General features: G+C 37.8%; 2 protein-coding genes across 8 annotated transcripts in view; one reads left to right on the top strand and one right to left on the bottom strand.

Moving 5' to 3' along the window:
- colec11 (collectin sub-family member 11) overlaps positions 1-14,031 on the top strand; it is a 63,237-nt gene that overhangs the window by 24,883 nt on the left and 24,323 nt on the right. For 6 of the 7 annotated variants that reach the window (XM_079632715.1, XM_079632714.1, XM_079632718.1 and 3 more), the window contains 2 exons: positions 6,545-6,684; positions 7,133-7,228. The exons of the other annotated variant lie outside the window; for it this stretch is intronic. The gene's annotated coding sequence lies outside the window, so the exon portion shown is untranslated. The remainder of the gene's footprint in view (positions 1-6,544; positions 6,685-7,132; positions 7,229-14,031) is intronic. 7 annotated transcript variants of the gene reach the window in all.
- Positions 10,343-13,055, bottom strand: htr1b (5-hydroxytryptamine (serotonin) receptor 1B). The gene has a single exon (XM_079632818.1). It carries the CDS (start codon positions 12,819-12,821, stop codon positions 11,667-11,669), a length of 1,155 nt encoding a protein of 384 aa, XP_079488944.1. The 5' UTR covers positions 12,822-13,055; the 3' UTR covers positions 10,343-11,666.

The following is a 14,031-nucleotide window of genomic DNA, read 5'->3' as shown; positions in this document are numbered from 1 at the left end:
AAAAATGAGCTCAAATGCAAAGCAGGCTGACCTTCTCACCTATGCTAATGAGTTCCATCACTGCCCAATCAAAAGGGTGAACTTCAATTAACCTGGAGTGAGTGACTGTCTGGAGTCAGCACATCTCTGCTGCGACTGAACACTCTCCTCCGTGCGTCCTCTGACAGAGTTTATATTGATGGATGACAGTGACTGACTGAGTCGTCACTGTCGTAATCCTAGGATACAGCTCTCATTATTTCTCCCCATGCTGCGTGACATACATGATCCCTTCATCTTTGCATGTGAGATCTTCGAAAGTTGTTCCACCTAAATCCCTTAGATTAGATGATTCGTATAAATGCATACCTTTATATAGATATGTATAGATACATGCCTTTCTAATGTTGGCTTGGCTTGTTATAGCCCAGGGATAAAATAATAAATTTGATCACATGTTAATCTTACAACACGCACATCCCCCCAACCCCAATATTTTTTCTTTTCATGAAAATTGCAATGGTTGTTTTGTTCTAAGACATTTTTTAACTAGATATTTGATATCAATATACAAACCATATCTGAAAACCACTTAAAACCTTGCTTCAGTATTTTACATACATTTTATTTGTATTTTGTGTAGATTTTGCCTCAAACCCTTGCCCCATTCTCACTTATATTATGCAGGGTTATTATAGTTAACTGAAACTAAAACTAAAACCAAGCAAAATATTATAGACTGAGCACGAAATAAAATAAACTTGAACTGAAATAAAATAGGCTATATTAAAGGTAAACATCATTTATTCTAGCTATAGTTGCCATGGCAATTTTCTTTTTTTCCATTTACTAAAAATAACTGAAACTTAAACCAAAATAAAGTTAATAAAAACTATATAGACATATTAAATAATAATAACTTAAATAAGAACAGTAAATATAAAAACTAATTCAAAATATGAATAAAAATCATAATAGTAACTAAATGGTTTTATTTATTTATTTTTATTAGACTCCAAACCTCTCCCAAATCTTCCTTATATATTTAACATAACTTTTAAATTATTATTGTTATTATAATTTTTTGGAACTGCATGTTGAAGATATTCATCTGCTACTTAGGATTTAAGGTGATGTGTGCATTACTATGATAATTATGATCTCCAGCTGTGGTTTAATCTAAAAAGAAAGCAGTACCAAATGAGAAAAGCTCCTTCAGGCTCATTTTAGGAAAATGATTATATTATAATTGTGTTATATTGTGTGATGGACAGCTTCTCTGACAGATGTGGCCGATTCTTAAGCAACCGGCCGATTCTGTCATGCGTTGAGCTTTTGCAGCTCCAGGCTTCTCCTGTGGGCGATCTTGGGTATTGCTTTGCCTGGAGATTGAGCTCATGTCATGACTGAGTTATCAAACTCAACCTACTTATTTTGCAATGGTCATTCACCCATGTTTGCAGATACTCTGTGATTGATTGAGCCCTTGTTGACGGAAAAAGTGGGCGAGACGAAGAAAATCAATCATGTTATTGAGCTCAATATTTCAAACATGCAATGAAAAGACCACAGAACACGTTTGTGAGATTTGTATAGGTCTGGTTTTATAAATCGGGCCTGCTTTGAAGCCACCAGGGGGCAAACTTTAATTAAATTAAACGTGTATGTGTGTGTGTGTGTGTGTGTGCTGGTTTATATTATGTTTGAGGACACAAATGTGGTTTATTTCCTCTAAAGACATTTCCTCTTAATTAAAATGACTTAAAAACATACTAAACAATGTTTTATATATATATATTTAAAAAAAATTCAGGAAGTTTTATGTGATGGGTTAGGTTAGTGTAAGAGGATAGAATATACAGTTTGTACCGTATAAAAACCATTATGCTACTCTAAAAAATGCTGGGTTGTTTCAACCCAATTTTGGGTCAAATATGGACAAACCCCAAACGTTGGGTTAAAAATGTAATTTAAAAATTTAACCCAACAGCTGGGCTTGTCCATATTTGACCCAAAATTGGGTTAAAACAACACAGCATATGGAATGTCCTCATAATGATGGATGCACCAACGTGTGTGTGTGTGTGTGTGTGTGTGTGTGTGTGTGTGTGTGTGTGTGTGTGTGTGTGTGTGTGTGTGTGTGTGTGTGTGTGTGTGTGTGTGTGTGTGTGAGTGCACAAAACAGAAAATCATCAAACCCTTTAGTATACATTCTTGATTTTTGTATGTTTCCATTGTTATATAATATATATAACAATCGATTGATTCATGGTTGTTGTTCAACACCATATATATCACATACCATATAAGCAGCTATATAAGCATATAATCATACAGTGAATACAGGGCATTTGTAATATACCATATTCAATCCTGTTTCATATCTGAGGAAAGAAGTCATTGAAGCGCACTTTCACTCGAGCCATTAGTGAACGGCAACTCTGATTGCTTTGATAAATGGCCGGCTGTCTAGAGTACATGCAAGGTGAATTGTAAACAGTGGAAATTGCCCTGAATATGGCCATCTGTTCTGAAAATGAGAAGCATAATAGATGCTGTTACAGTGACCATAGGCTGACATCAGCATGACTCAAAACAGAGGCACTGAAATCACAGAAATCCCCCGTTTTCGAACAAGCCATCACGCAGCCTTGCCAAATGCTTTTTCCAGCAGTATATTTATGACTGTGCCCAGTGAAGCCACTCTAAATCTATATGTGCTATGAAGAGCTGAGATGCGCTGCCCCCAGGAAACTTCAGCAGACCAGAGTAATGACTCTGTGCTATGGAGAGAAGAATTTCAAATTTGACTCTCGCTCCTAGCAGACTGAATCCAGCGTCCTTGAAGATTTGATGTCACGTTGGAATGAAAGCGTTCTCAGAACTAATGCAAGTCATTGACCAAATAACGCTTCCACATGCTGGTGTGACATAATGACAGCGAAGCGTTTACCGAGGCCAATCATATTTAATTTATTTGAATACCATCGTTCCGGTTGCTTAGCCATTGTGGTTTTCTTTATTATAAACGGAAAGTTAGGCTGAGCTGACATCATTTTTCAAAAAGTAAATGGGAAATTAAAAGTCTTCATTGTACGTAGGTATTTAAAAGTTAAAAAAAAGTTTTTTCTTAGTGTTTGAAACTGACTGGTGAAATTAGGAGACAGTAGAGATTTTCATATTAAAGTAACTTTGATGCACTGAAAGGAACCTGTTCAATCACAGTTTTCTCATTGTGCTAGAGCTCAAGGGCACCCCTGCCTACCTAAAACTGATGAATATTAAATGACAGAATCTGCTTTATATAGTTTGACTGTTTGATATTAATCATTTACTAAGTTTACAATTGTGTTAGGTTATAATTTTGCAGTATGTATGTGTGTTTTATATTTGAACATATTCCACTGATGGAAAGCTGGATTTTCAGCATCATTACTCCAGTCTTCAGTGTCACATCGTTCAGAAATCATTCTAATATGATGATTTGGTGCACAAGAAATATTTCTCATTATTATCAATGTTGAAAATAGTTGTGCTGCTAAATATGTTTGTGGAAAACTTTGATGAATAGAAGGTTCACATTTTCAGAATTTACTTGAAATAGAAATCTTTTTGTTACATTTACATTACATTACTGCAGTTAGCAGTTACATTACTGCTCCCGACGAGCTGGATAGCGCCTTGCATGGCTGACACCGCCGTCGGTGTATGTGAATGAGTGAGTGAATGGGTAAATGTGAGGCAATATGTAAAGCACTTTGGTGGCCATTGGGTCTGCGAAAGCGCTATATGAATGCAGTCCAATTTAATGCGTCCTTGCTGAATAAATTTAATAAATTTTTACTACTGACCCCAAACTTTCGAACAATTGTGTGTAGTAATGCTTAAATATGTTTTAAATAACATTTAAATCATGTTTAAATAACAATTATCTATATTTTTTTCATAGACAGATCATGATACCACCATCGTTCTCTATTATAAGTCCCGACTCGCGAACCTACATCGCTAATCCGATTGCCTTTGCTTTTTCTTTCTAACTTGTGAGAGGCTGTAGCTTAATTTGGTTTTGAGAAGTGGCAAAGTTCCTCCGAAACCAAGAAGAAGAAGCGGTAAGTGAGGGAGAAATCAGCAGCTCTGTGAACAAAAATAGCCTATGGGACAAATCGCATCACATATTGATTCTTGGACAGTGCAGTTTTCTTTTCAGTGTATGACAATCGTGGGATATTTAGCAAACCTAAACTGTGTGTGTGTGTGTGTCTAGTTTTGTACAAGGGCTGTGTTTAGGGCTGGGGCTAACAATTTTTTGTTCACTATAAAGTTGTGAACAAAACTTGAATTGAACTGATTAGCGCCAAAAACATTGATTAACTCAGGAAAGAAACAAGTTGCTGAAACCAATCTTTAATGCTATTATAAATTGCTCATGATTTGCCTCTGGACACAAAAATATTTCACTGGTGTTTTAAAAATGTAAAATCTATGCAAAATATTCCTTGAAAGATTTCTCATTTAAGGCCATGCTTGGAATATGTCATTGTGTATTGTCAACAATAAGCAGAAACATTCTGCATTTCCATTTTGTAGTGTGGATCATTCATTGCAACATTTATCCTCAGAATCTGTTATCTGCTTGACAAATAATTTATGCTACGGCCCACTGACATGCTTTTAAAGCTATTGTTATCCAATTTTTTTGGCCTTCAAACACCTTATAATGCACATATGTAGGTCCGAGAAATCCAAATTTAGAAAACCCCCCGAACTACCTCGCATTTGAATGTGCGTGTGTGTGTGGTAATGTGGGCCGATGTGACTACAGTGGTGCCAAGGCTGAATTTTTTACCCATGTCTGCCCCTGTGTATAGGCCTACAATATACAATTCTCTGTATCAAATCATCTTATTACCCAGCCCCTGATGTTTCAGGCTCAGCCCCTGATGTTTTTAAAACCTAGAAACGCCCCTGCAAATGCATTGACAATATTTGTAACTTAAATAAGTAATAATCAAATAAAGAGACAGTTATTTAACAATATGTTAAGGAGTAGTGCAATTTTATAGTCTTACACAAAATCCTTTCCTGAATCCTCAACTTCCGGGGATGTCCCCACCAATCTCAAAATCAAACCTACGCCATTAGTGTATAGTGTATATGCATAATGTTAAATTTGTACTATAGGAAACTGTAATGAGGAAAACATACTTTTCACCCTCTACTTGGGTAAAATATTACCTTCAAACAATAACTCACAGGACTATTGTTCTAATAGTGCTTGTCCAGGAATCACTTCTTAGCTTATAGTGTTCCAAATTGCTTGCTTGCCATCTGTTAATCACAGTGGTCTCATATACAATGCTAAAGCACTCTTGCAAGGTGCTCTGCATAAGAGCGTCTGAATGCCATAATGTAAAAGTATAGAAATAAAGTGCAATTACTCAAGTACTTTACACCCCTGCATACGAGCCAGTCCTCTCAGAATAGCAGTGTTCAGTGCTGGTTGTGTTGCTGCATGTCAGCACTGAAATGGACGAATGGACGAACATATTTCCCCTGATACTGAATGCTTACTAAGGTACATCGGAAAACAGCTTACAATAAATGAGCATGCTTCATATCTGAGAGAAATTATATGTGGTTTTATCCATGAATGCCACCATCATTTGTTCTGATAAGAGAAAACACAATATCCCCATGGACATGATTCGAAAAAGCTCTTACTATTACTGAGATGCATTAGGGGACATTTTTCCAACCATACAATGCAAGTATAGACATTTTTATTTCGTAGATTTATATAACAAATGATCCCGCTGGAACAAAACAAACCCTTTTTAAAAAATAAATTATTAAAAAAAAGATGGTTGTGTTGCAAATTAGACCCCATCTACTTTAATTACACTGAACATGTGCCATTAAATGTCATCCCATTTGTCATATCTTAATGTCAATTTTGTTTGATGACATTATTTGCAAAGTTCTTCCATTTCTCAGCAAGCCGGGGTCCAAAATGTAATAATTTTAGAGTCAACATATAATCTAAAAATTGTCTATGGCGGTTACGACCATTTCACAGTTGATCCACACACTTATGCTTATCACGTTGAAAGTCAAGTCTCTTTGCTATGCAGTGACGCACAGGCACAATCAGAATTGCTGACACCGCCAAACCACCGATGTGAAGGGATTATCGTGTGATTATGAGGATGACCTCTACATTTTATATGTAAATGTTTGTAAATGAAGAGCAGATATGATATTATCCATCATGTTGACTTTCTCTCAGCAGATCTGATCTCCTCTGCGCTTTTACTGTAGTGTGTCTTCAATTGTTAATAAGTGACATTGCATAAGAACACGCTAATTTGCTAACAGAACTGAAACGACTAAAATCTCTCTGAACGGTGAGACAGCAGGCCAGACCCTTGCAGATTATATAACGCATTATTTGCAAAGTCTCTGCTCCTTTGAGACAAGATTTTGCCATTTCAAATGTCAAAATATCCTTGAGAAAGATAAGACGGATGCTACTGAATGCTTAAAAGTGGAATTGTCATTAAAGGCGCTGGAATAACGTGGCATTCAAGACGCGTCGCTTCAAAGATGCTGACGTTACGGAGCGGACTTCCTCCCTAAGGCGTATGAATGTCAGACGTCAAGATGAAGACCTCTTTCAGAGAGGTGTGTTTCCTCTGAATCTGAGTGAGTGTTTGGAGCAAAATTAATGACTTTTTTGTCTTGACATTTACTGAACTGATGATTGCTGTCTGTTATGGACCATGTAGAAATATAATGGATTAATGGCCTGTGGTAAACTCATTATCTGGATAGCATTTATAAGACTAAATGTTTCCTGACATAATGTCTTGTTTTTGAACATAGTGATTTTCATACTTAATTAGTAATCCTGAGGTGAATAATGCAGAGGCGCAGAAAATATATAATAGGCTGATAATAAGCCACGCCAGCAAGTGAACCTAGCTATCTGTCAATCTCAAGGAATGGCATTTAAAGAAAAGGTAAAAAAAAGTGCAGACTTATAGGCATTCATATTACTTCAGTGAGCAGAAAATGAGCAGTAGTTTTTTATTTAGCAAAAGACCATCTCAGACATTGAATGCAGTGTGCTGGTGCATTTTTCTTTTCACAGGATTAAAGGCACAACTAGACCCAAGCATGCAGGAAGAAGGGACAGAACCTTCCGTGAGTGACAGTTCTGATGTTTGAACTGTGAAATGTTGACTGTGTAAGTAGATATGCTCAGGGAAAAAATATATATTTAGTAAAGAATATAAAAGGCATGATTGACGTACAGACATGATCTGTAGCTGTTGTTGAGCAGAGAGTTTGAGAAATGGAAAGTGACGCATGTTCTTAAAGGCATAGTTCACCCAAAAATGACAATTGTGTTGTCATTTACTCTTGTCAGCGTAATAACTCTAAAAATATAATCGTTCCAAGCTATATGGTAGCTCTGTGTGAGGAAGCAACCTAAATTTAAGCTTTGGCATCATGTGCCATTTGTGAATGTAAGGGTGCTTTCACACCTGCCTCATTTAGTTCGGTTGAATCGCACTAGAGTTCGTTGTCCCCCTTGGTGCGGTTCGTTTGGGCAGAGTAATCAGTGTGGTGTGAAAAGAAACCAAAACGCCTGAAAATGCTACAAAGTACCAAATGAATGAACTACAGATGTGAAAGCACCCTAAGTGAACGTGAAAGAGTTTTTCTAGCAATCAACTGATATTTAGATCAGTTCTTTCATCCCAGGCGCATCGGAAAAGAATTCCTGTGGCGACATTTCTGCTAAATTATATTATGTTGCCTCTTGCACATTTTGCGACACTTTCAAAGTGAAATGTCTAGTAAGTGGTGCTACGTTCTTCACACAAAGCTATTACAGGGCTTCAGATGGGTCACCGGGATTTTGCCAAGTAAGACATGTTCCTGGAACAACATTCCTGTCCAAAAACATAGTCCTAACCCTATCCCTACCCCTAAACCTGACCCTACCCACAAGTTAACCCCGAAATTCAGAGGGAAATGATAGGTGAATAACACTGATGTAGAAGCACCTAACCCCGGTTGTAACCCTTAACTTGACATAAACTGTAAACTTGTCCCTCAAATCTGATTGGTTAATTGGAATGTTGTTCCAGGATCTACAAAGATGTTGTTCCAGAAACATATTGTACTTGGTGAAATCACATTCACTGCTCTGGTTGACCTGAAATGTAGCACATGAGTTGTATGGTCACCTTGTATTGCCCTTCTTTTGCTAATTTTGAAAGTTAATCTTTCACATCCACTGTAAAGAAAATAGCAGCCAGGCATTGTGCAAAACTTCTTTAGTGCTCAGTGAAAGAAAGATACTCTTACACTCTCATGGCAATCGTATGTCGATACGAGGGTGAGTAATCTGATTATGTGTTGCTCAACATTCCACAACACTGTTAATAAGTATGCAGTTACACTAATTTGAACGTTAAGCGGTGGTATATGAGAACACATGTTAACGTCATTACATGCATACATATGGTCCATTTAGCACAATTAAGGTAAAGTGTAATTGCAAAGCAGCTTGGCGTGTTTAAATTGTGAGGGAACAGTTGGTGTTTAATAGCGGACATGAAAAAATATCCCCCATAGATGAAACCTTTAGAGATGTAAATATGATGAAGGTCAATGTCCAGAAAAGCTAAAAACATAAGTTTAATGATTGATGACTGTGTCTGGTAATTAGCACAGATTTTTAGCAAGGCATGCTCAGACATACTGTACATGCAGGCCATGTGTGTAACATATGTCAGAATGATTTGTATGTTGATTATATCAAGGTCATATATTATCAAAGGCAAGTGTTCATCATATGCCTGCAAATGAGTGCTTCTCTGTTTGCTCGTGATTAATGTTCCATCCCTGGAGGACATTAAGGATAAAGAAGGGGGTAGGGGGAATAGGGGGGGGGGGGGGGGGGGGGGGTAAACTTCAATAAACTTTATTTCAGATGAGTCATATGCTATAACTAAATGTTTCAATTTTAATTATATAAAAAATAAAACAAGAAAAGAAAAACATTAATTAACAACAACAATTTAAGACAGAAATGCAAGGTTGATTTTGCATAGTATTAAACCTGCGACTTTTAATGGGCTCAGAAGAAAAGATAAATGACAAAGACAAGAGATTAAATTCTAATTAATTAAACCCGCAAACAAATAATTAACAGCTCCTCCAAGCCTCCAAATCATTTTATACTAATACTACTTATGATAAAAGACATATTAATCAGCATACTCAAAAAAGACCAATATGTTTTTAAAAAATATGTATGCCATCATGTTGCTTGCTTTCCCATCACCATTGCTTGCTGAGAGCTGATTTGTGATTCACTGTTAAACGGCTCTGACAGGACAGCTTACACTTACTGCGGGTGTTTGCAGGGTGTTAAGCATTCAAGCTGTAATAGTATAAAATTAGGTCTTTAAAACTCACTTCACATCAAATTCGTAGGCATTAAAAGGGTCTGCGCTCTGGAAGTCCAAAAAAAGCATGCTAATATGTCAGTTTCTAGTCCATTGGCCCCCTGCTTAAATATGTCCCCAATTTCACTGCCTGCTGTTGGAGGTTTTGAAGCATGATAACTAAATCAATATCCACCACACATTGAAAACAGGGCTGAAGGAAGCAAAGGCTTAGAGTGAAAAAGGGAAATATCAAACATGCCTTTTCATGAAATGCTGCGACTTTGCAGTGATCCTTCCCTGTCACCTCCATATGGGCTTAATAGGTCGATATCTCCTCCTCTGCCCTGTTCTGGTGCGTCTTTGACGTATTACTCACCTCCTGCGGTAGACGTGTCATTCTCAGTTACTCTGTGATCTCTCATACTGTCAAGTGACAGATAATATGACTTGTGAGCAAATTGAGCAGAAGGTGAATCAATTTGGGTTAGAAGTAGGTCTCAATTGATATCTAAATCTTAAGAGCCTCGGTCAGTTTAACTCTGTCCAATGCACTTGAACTCTTTTTGTACTGCTTCTGTTACAGTGAAGACTTGACCTCAGTATAAATTCCCACTGTTTACTTGGTTTGATCTCAGAATGCTCATTGAGTGGAATTGAAGGACTAAAACACCAACATTTTTGGGATCTTGGACAAGGGAAGAAATAGCAAGAACGGGTGTAAGAATGAATCATTAATACGCCTGTTTCCATCAGTCAAGCAACACATATCCGCACTGTTTAATCAACCATAAGACAGGAAGAAAGAGGTACTGGATGTGAGCACAAGAAAATGGATTACCCATCTTATTTATTACGTTTAGGACCAGTCAGCAGCAATAGGCAGTGACCACATAAGAGCAATTTAATTGCACATTTAATAAAGAATAAAGACAATGAAGCTTTTTCGTACACATTTTTTTGCACTATTAATTAGCGACTGGTTGACCACAAGCTGTCAAAGCATCGTTACGAAATCCAAAGTCATTGTACATTCTGTTTGAAGGAATATAGCCTACTTCTATATGTTAAACGAGGCCCATTTAACAGATTATTACATGGTTCTCTGAGATTCTTGATTCTGATTTCAGTCTGATTGACTGAAACCTGTTTCCTACATAACTGTGCTTGTGTTTTGTCTCTCTGCCATCTTTACATGGGAACGAATACATTTCAACTCTGTAATTATTTAATATCCATTTATTTATTCATTTAAGTAGTCATGTAACAAGTGATAATGTGCAGTCAGACGGTCATTATTAGGATTATAATATTGCATGACGTGAATTTCCTATAATTCGAAGATCCGGAGTCAATTGTTTCGCTTATACCATGTGCTACCAAGTTACAATTTTTGACGATTTTTAACTGTTTAGAAACAGCCCATGCCATTGTTGTTAATTAAAATAGGGTCACTATTTGAAGTAGTAGAACTAGAACTGGGCTGATTCGGCAGCGAGAGGGAGGGAGTGTGAATGTGATTACGTGCATCTGCTGCGGCTCTCGTCGTGTTAATGGGCAACAGCATAATTACAAACATGGAAGCTATTAGATGAATTAGTTTAGAAAAAAAAAATCTAAATAATGTGTCATTTTTATCCTGTTGTCTGTCATTTATATGCTTGGTCAGGTATTTGTCATCTGCTTCTTTTAATATTCTATGCTGTAGCCTATAGATCTTTGAAAAAAATACTAATAATGTGGCGAAGTGATGTGGGACTAGTGACATGGAGGTAATAGCCCTGCAGGTAAGAGCAACAATCAAAACCTTAAAGGGACAGTTTGTGTCATTTACTCACCCTTATGTTGTTCCAAACCTGTATCGGTTTCTTTCTTTGGTTGAACACAAAATAAGATATTTTGAAGAATGTTGGTACTGTAATCAAGGTGACGGTAGCCATTGACTTCCATAGCTTATTTTCACTAAGGACGCCATGGCTACCATCAACCTGGTTACCAACATTCTTCAAAATATCTTATTTTGTCTTCAACAGAAGAAAGATATTCCTACAGGGTTGGAACAACATAAGGGTTAGTTGAATGATGGCATACTTTTAATTTGTGGGCAAACCATCCCTTTAAAACCTTTAGCAGCATCAGAATCAAGCATTCGACACAGTGCGTGATAACACTTGCGTTAAGGACCGACTGACTGACCATTATCCCCTAAACTTATTTATTTTACTATCGTCTGCAACATCTAAAGCTTATGAGTTTGTGAAAAGCTTTTTTAAAGTCATCATTCGACATGGTGTATATTATTGGATTGATCAGTGAATTGACGTAGCCAAGCCATGTGAAAAAGTCAAAGAGTTCTGTGGAAAAGCAGGATGGACAGAGGGGAACCAGCAATGTGTAAATGAAAAACGGCAACCAGCACACAATATAAGCTCCTAAAATAACGCCCAGGGTTTTAGTGGCTTTCCTCTCGCGCGCAGCCGATATTCTCTTTTTCTCCAATAGTGAATCGGACACAGTTACTCTAATTTGATTGTCACTGCCTAGAGACCCACTGTCCGAGCAGAGGTCATGCCTTCCACAATGCAAAGGAGAGGTCGAAGCCACCGAAGCGGGTGAATTAGTGCTCAGATGTGCCGAAGTGAGTCTTTTTCCCGCTTTTTTGGGAGACTGCTTCAAAATGCGCTTCCTCGCCTCCACGTAAATCCGCCCGTACAGGGCGATGAGCAACAGCGTAGGGATGTAGAAAGCCCCGAAAGTGGAGTAGATAGTGTAGAAGATGTGGTCCGTGTTGACCGAGCAGGTGGTCAGCTCCCCTGCCTTCACCTGTCTCCAGAAGAAAGGCGGCAGGGAGATGGAGATGGCGATGACCCAGGCGGTGGCCACCATCCCCGCGGCGCGCGCTTGGGTGCGTTTCTTGGCGTACTCGACCGCGTCCGTTATTGCCCAGTATCGATCCAAGGCGATTACGCAGAGGTGAAGTATGGACGCGGTGCAACAGGTTATATCTGAGGACAGCCAGATGTCACAGATAACCTGGCCGAGCGTCCACTCGCGAGTGACCGTGTACAGCACGCAAATGGGCATCACGAGCACCGACACCAGAAGGTCCGTGACGGCCAGGGACGCGATCAAGAAGTTCGCCGGGGTCTGGAGCTTTCTGGACTGGGAAATGGTGGCGATGACAAATGCATTGCTTAATATCGTTGCAATAGTGATGAGACCGAGAACTGATGCCAAGGTGACTTGGAAAGCGAAACTTTCTTGTTGTTCGTCCGTTTTAGGTGTTAAAGTCACATTTGTGCCGGTCGAGCTGTTTAAAACCTCGAATTGGGCAGGTGTCGGCTTGAAATGACCGCTGCGCTCCATCCCTGAAGACATATGTTTTCATATTTTAAAAATAAAGCAAAATTTTCTTCGCTTCATGATTTCTGTCAGCTCTATCATCAGGTGCAGTCAAACGCTCGTTGGTGTTTTTGTTCGGACAATCAAAGATATCTTTTTGCTTCTTTAATTCTCAAACTTCGGTCTATAAGAAAAATCAAAATCAGCTTCGAACACAGCAGTTGCACAATATAAAGCATCCCAGAAGTTGTGTGAGAACATCCCTGCGTCAGTCAGTCTTCAGTGCTCCTCTTGCTTCACGTCCACACTCGAGTCATCTTTACAAGGCTGATAGTTTGCCTGCAAGCAGCGGGAGTTTTTCTTAGGTTTCACTGATAGGCGGTCGCAGGGTTCTTGCTTTTTATAGGGCTCTGATGCAAAAGTTGCAGCTTTGATAACCATGATCTTAGTTTGAGCGAGGATGCTGTCCTCTGGGTCTTAGTGCCTCTATACCTTTATCATCCTATTTATTAATTCATCTAAAAAATAAATTCACCCTCTGCTTGTTCCAAACCCTTATGCTGTTGTTGTGTTTTTTTTCCGATAATTTGATTTATTTATTACATTTTTGGCATATTTTTACAACATAAGATTAAGATCCAAGAAAGACAACATAAATGTATTTTTAATGAATCAAACATATACATTGCAACCAGAGTAGTCCGATTCCTGAAGGAATAACACTGAGATTTTTTTGTGTGATTTAAACTACAAACTAATTAAATGTGATACATAATTCAGTGTAATTACAGACTTGTTCATATGACAATGTGTAAAGATGCACTTATTCAGTAGAGCTTTTATGCCACCTTTATAAAGACTATGAAAAGCAAATCACACATTTATAAATACACCTTTTTCAAGAATTGTTTTACATGTATTCATCATTGACATTATACCATCATTTGACAAGGGAATTAAAATTATTTTTCACATTCCTAACAAGTAGGCTAGGCCTATTAAAAGAACCACTAATGGAACCGTTGAAGTCACAATGAAATCAAAATGGATAATTCTTCTTTTCTATGAAATATTTCAACGTTTATTATAAATAATTTGATCAGTGCACAGCATTTATTTAAAATCATGTGCCGTCATAATCTTTAATTAAAATAACCTTTTGCAGCAACATCTAATCTCTGATCCCTTCACTTTTCTTTGTTCAAGAAGCCATTTCAAACGGATATACGTCACACTAGGGAAGAAA

Source organism: Phoxinus phoxinus (assembly GCF_949152265.1).
Source record: "Phoxinus phoxinus genome assembly, chromosome: 13".
NCBI classification, from domain to species: Eukaryota; Metazoa; Chordata; class Actinopteri; order Cypriniformes; family Leuciscidae; genus Phoxinus; species Phoxinus phoxinus.
Note: the sequence above shows the minus strand (reverse complement) of the source record. Positions and strands in the feature narration are given on the sequence as shown.

Bases quoted from the DNA above. Each gene is read 5' to 3' on its own strand.
- htr1b (XM_079632818.1), bottom strand. From the start codon at position 12,821: ATGTCTTCAGGGATGGAGCGCAGCGGTCATTTCAAGCCGACACCTGCC.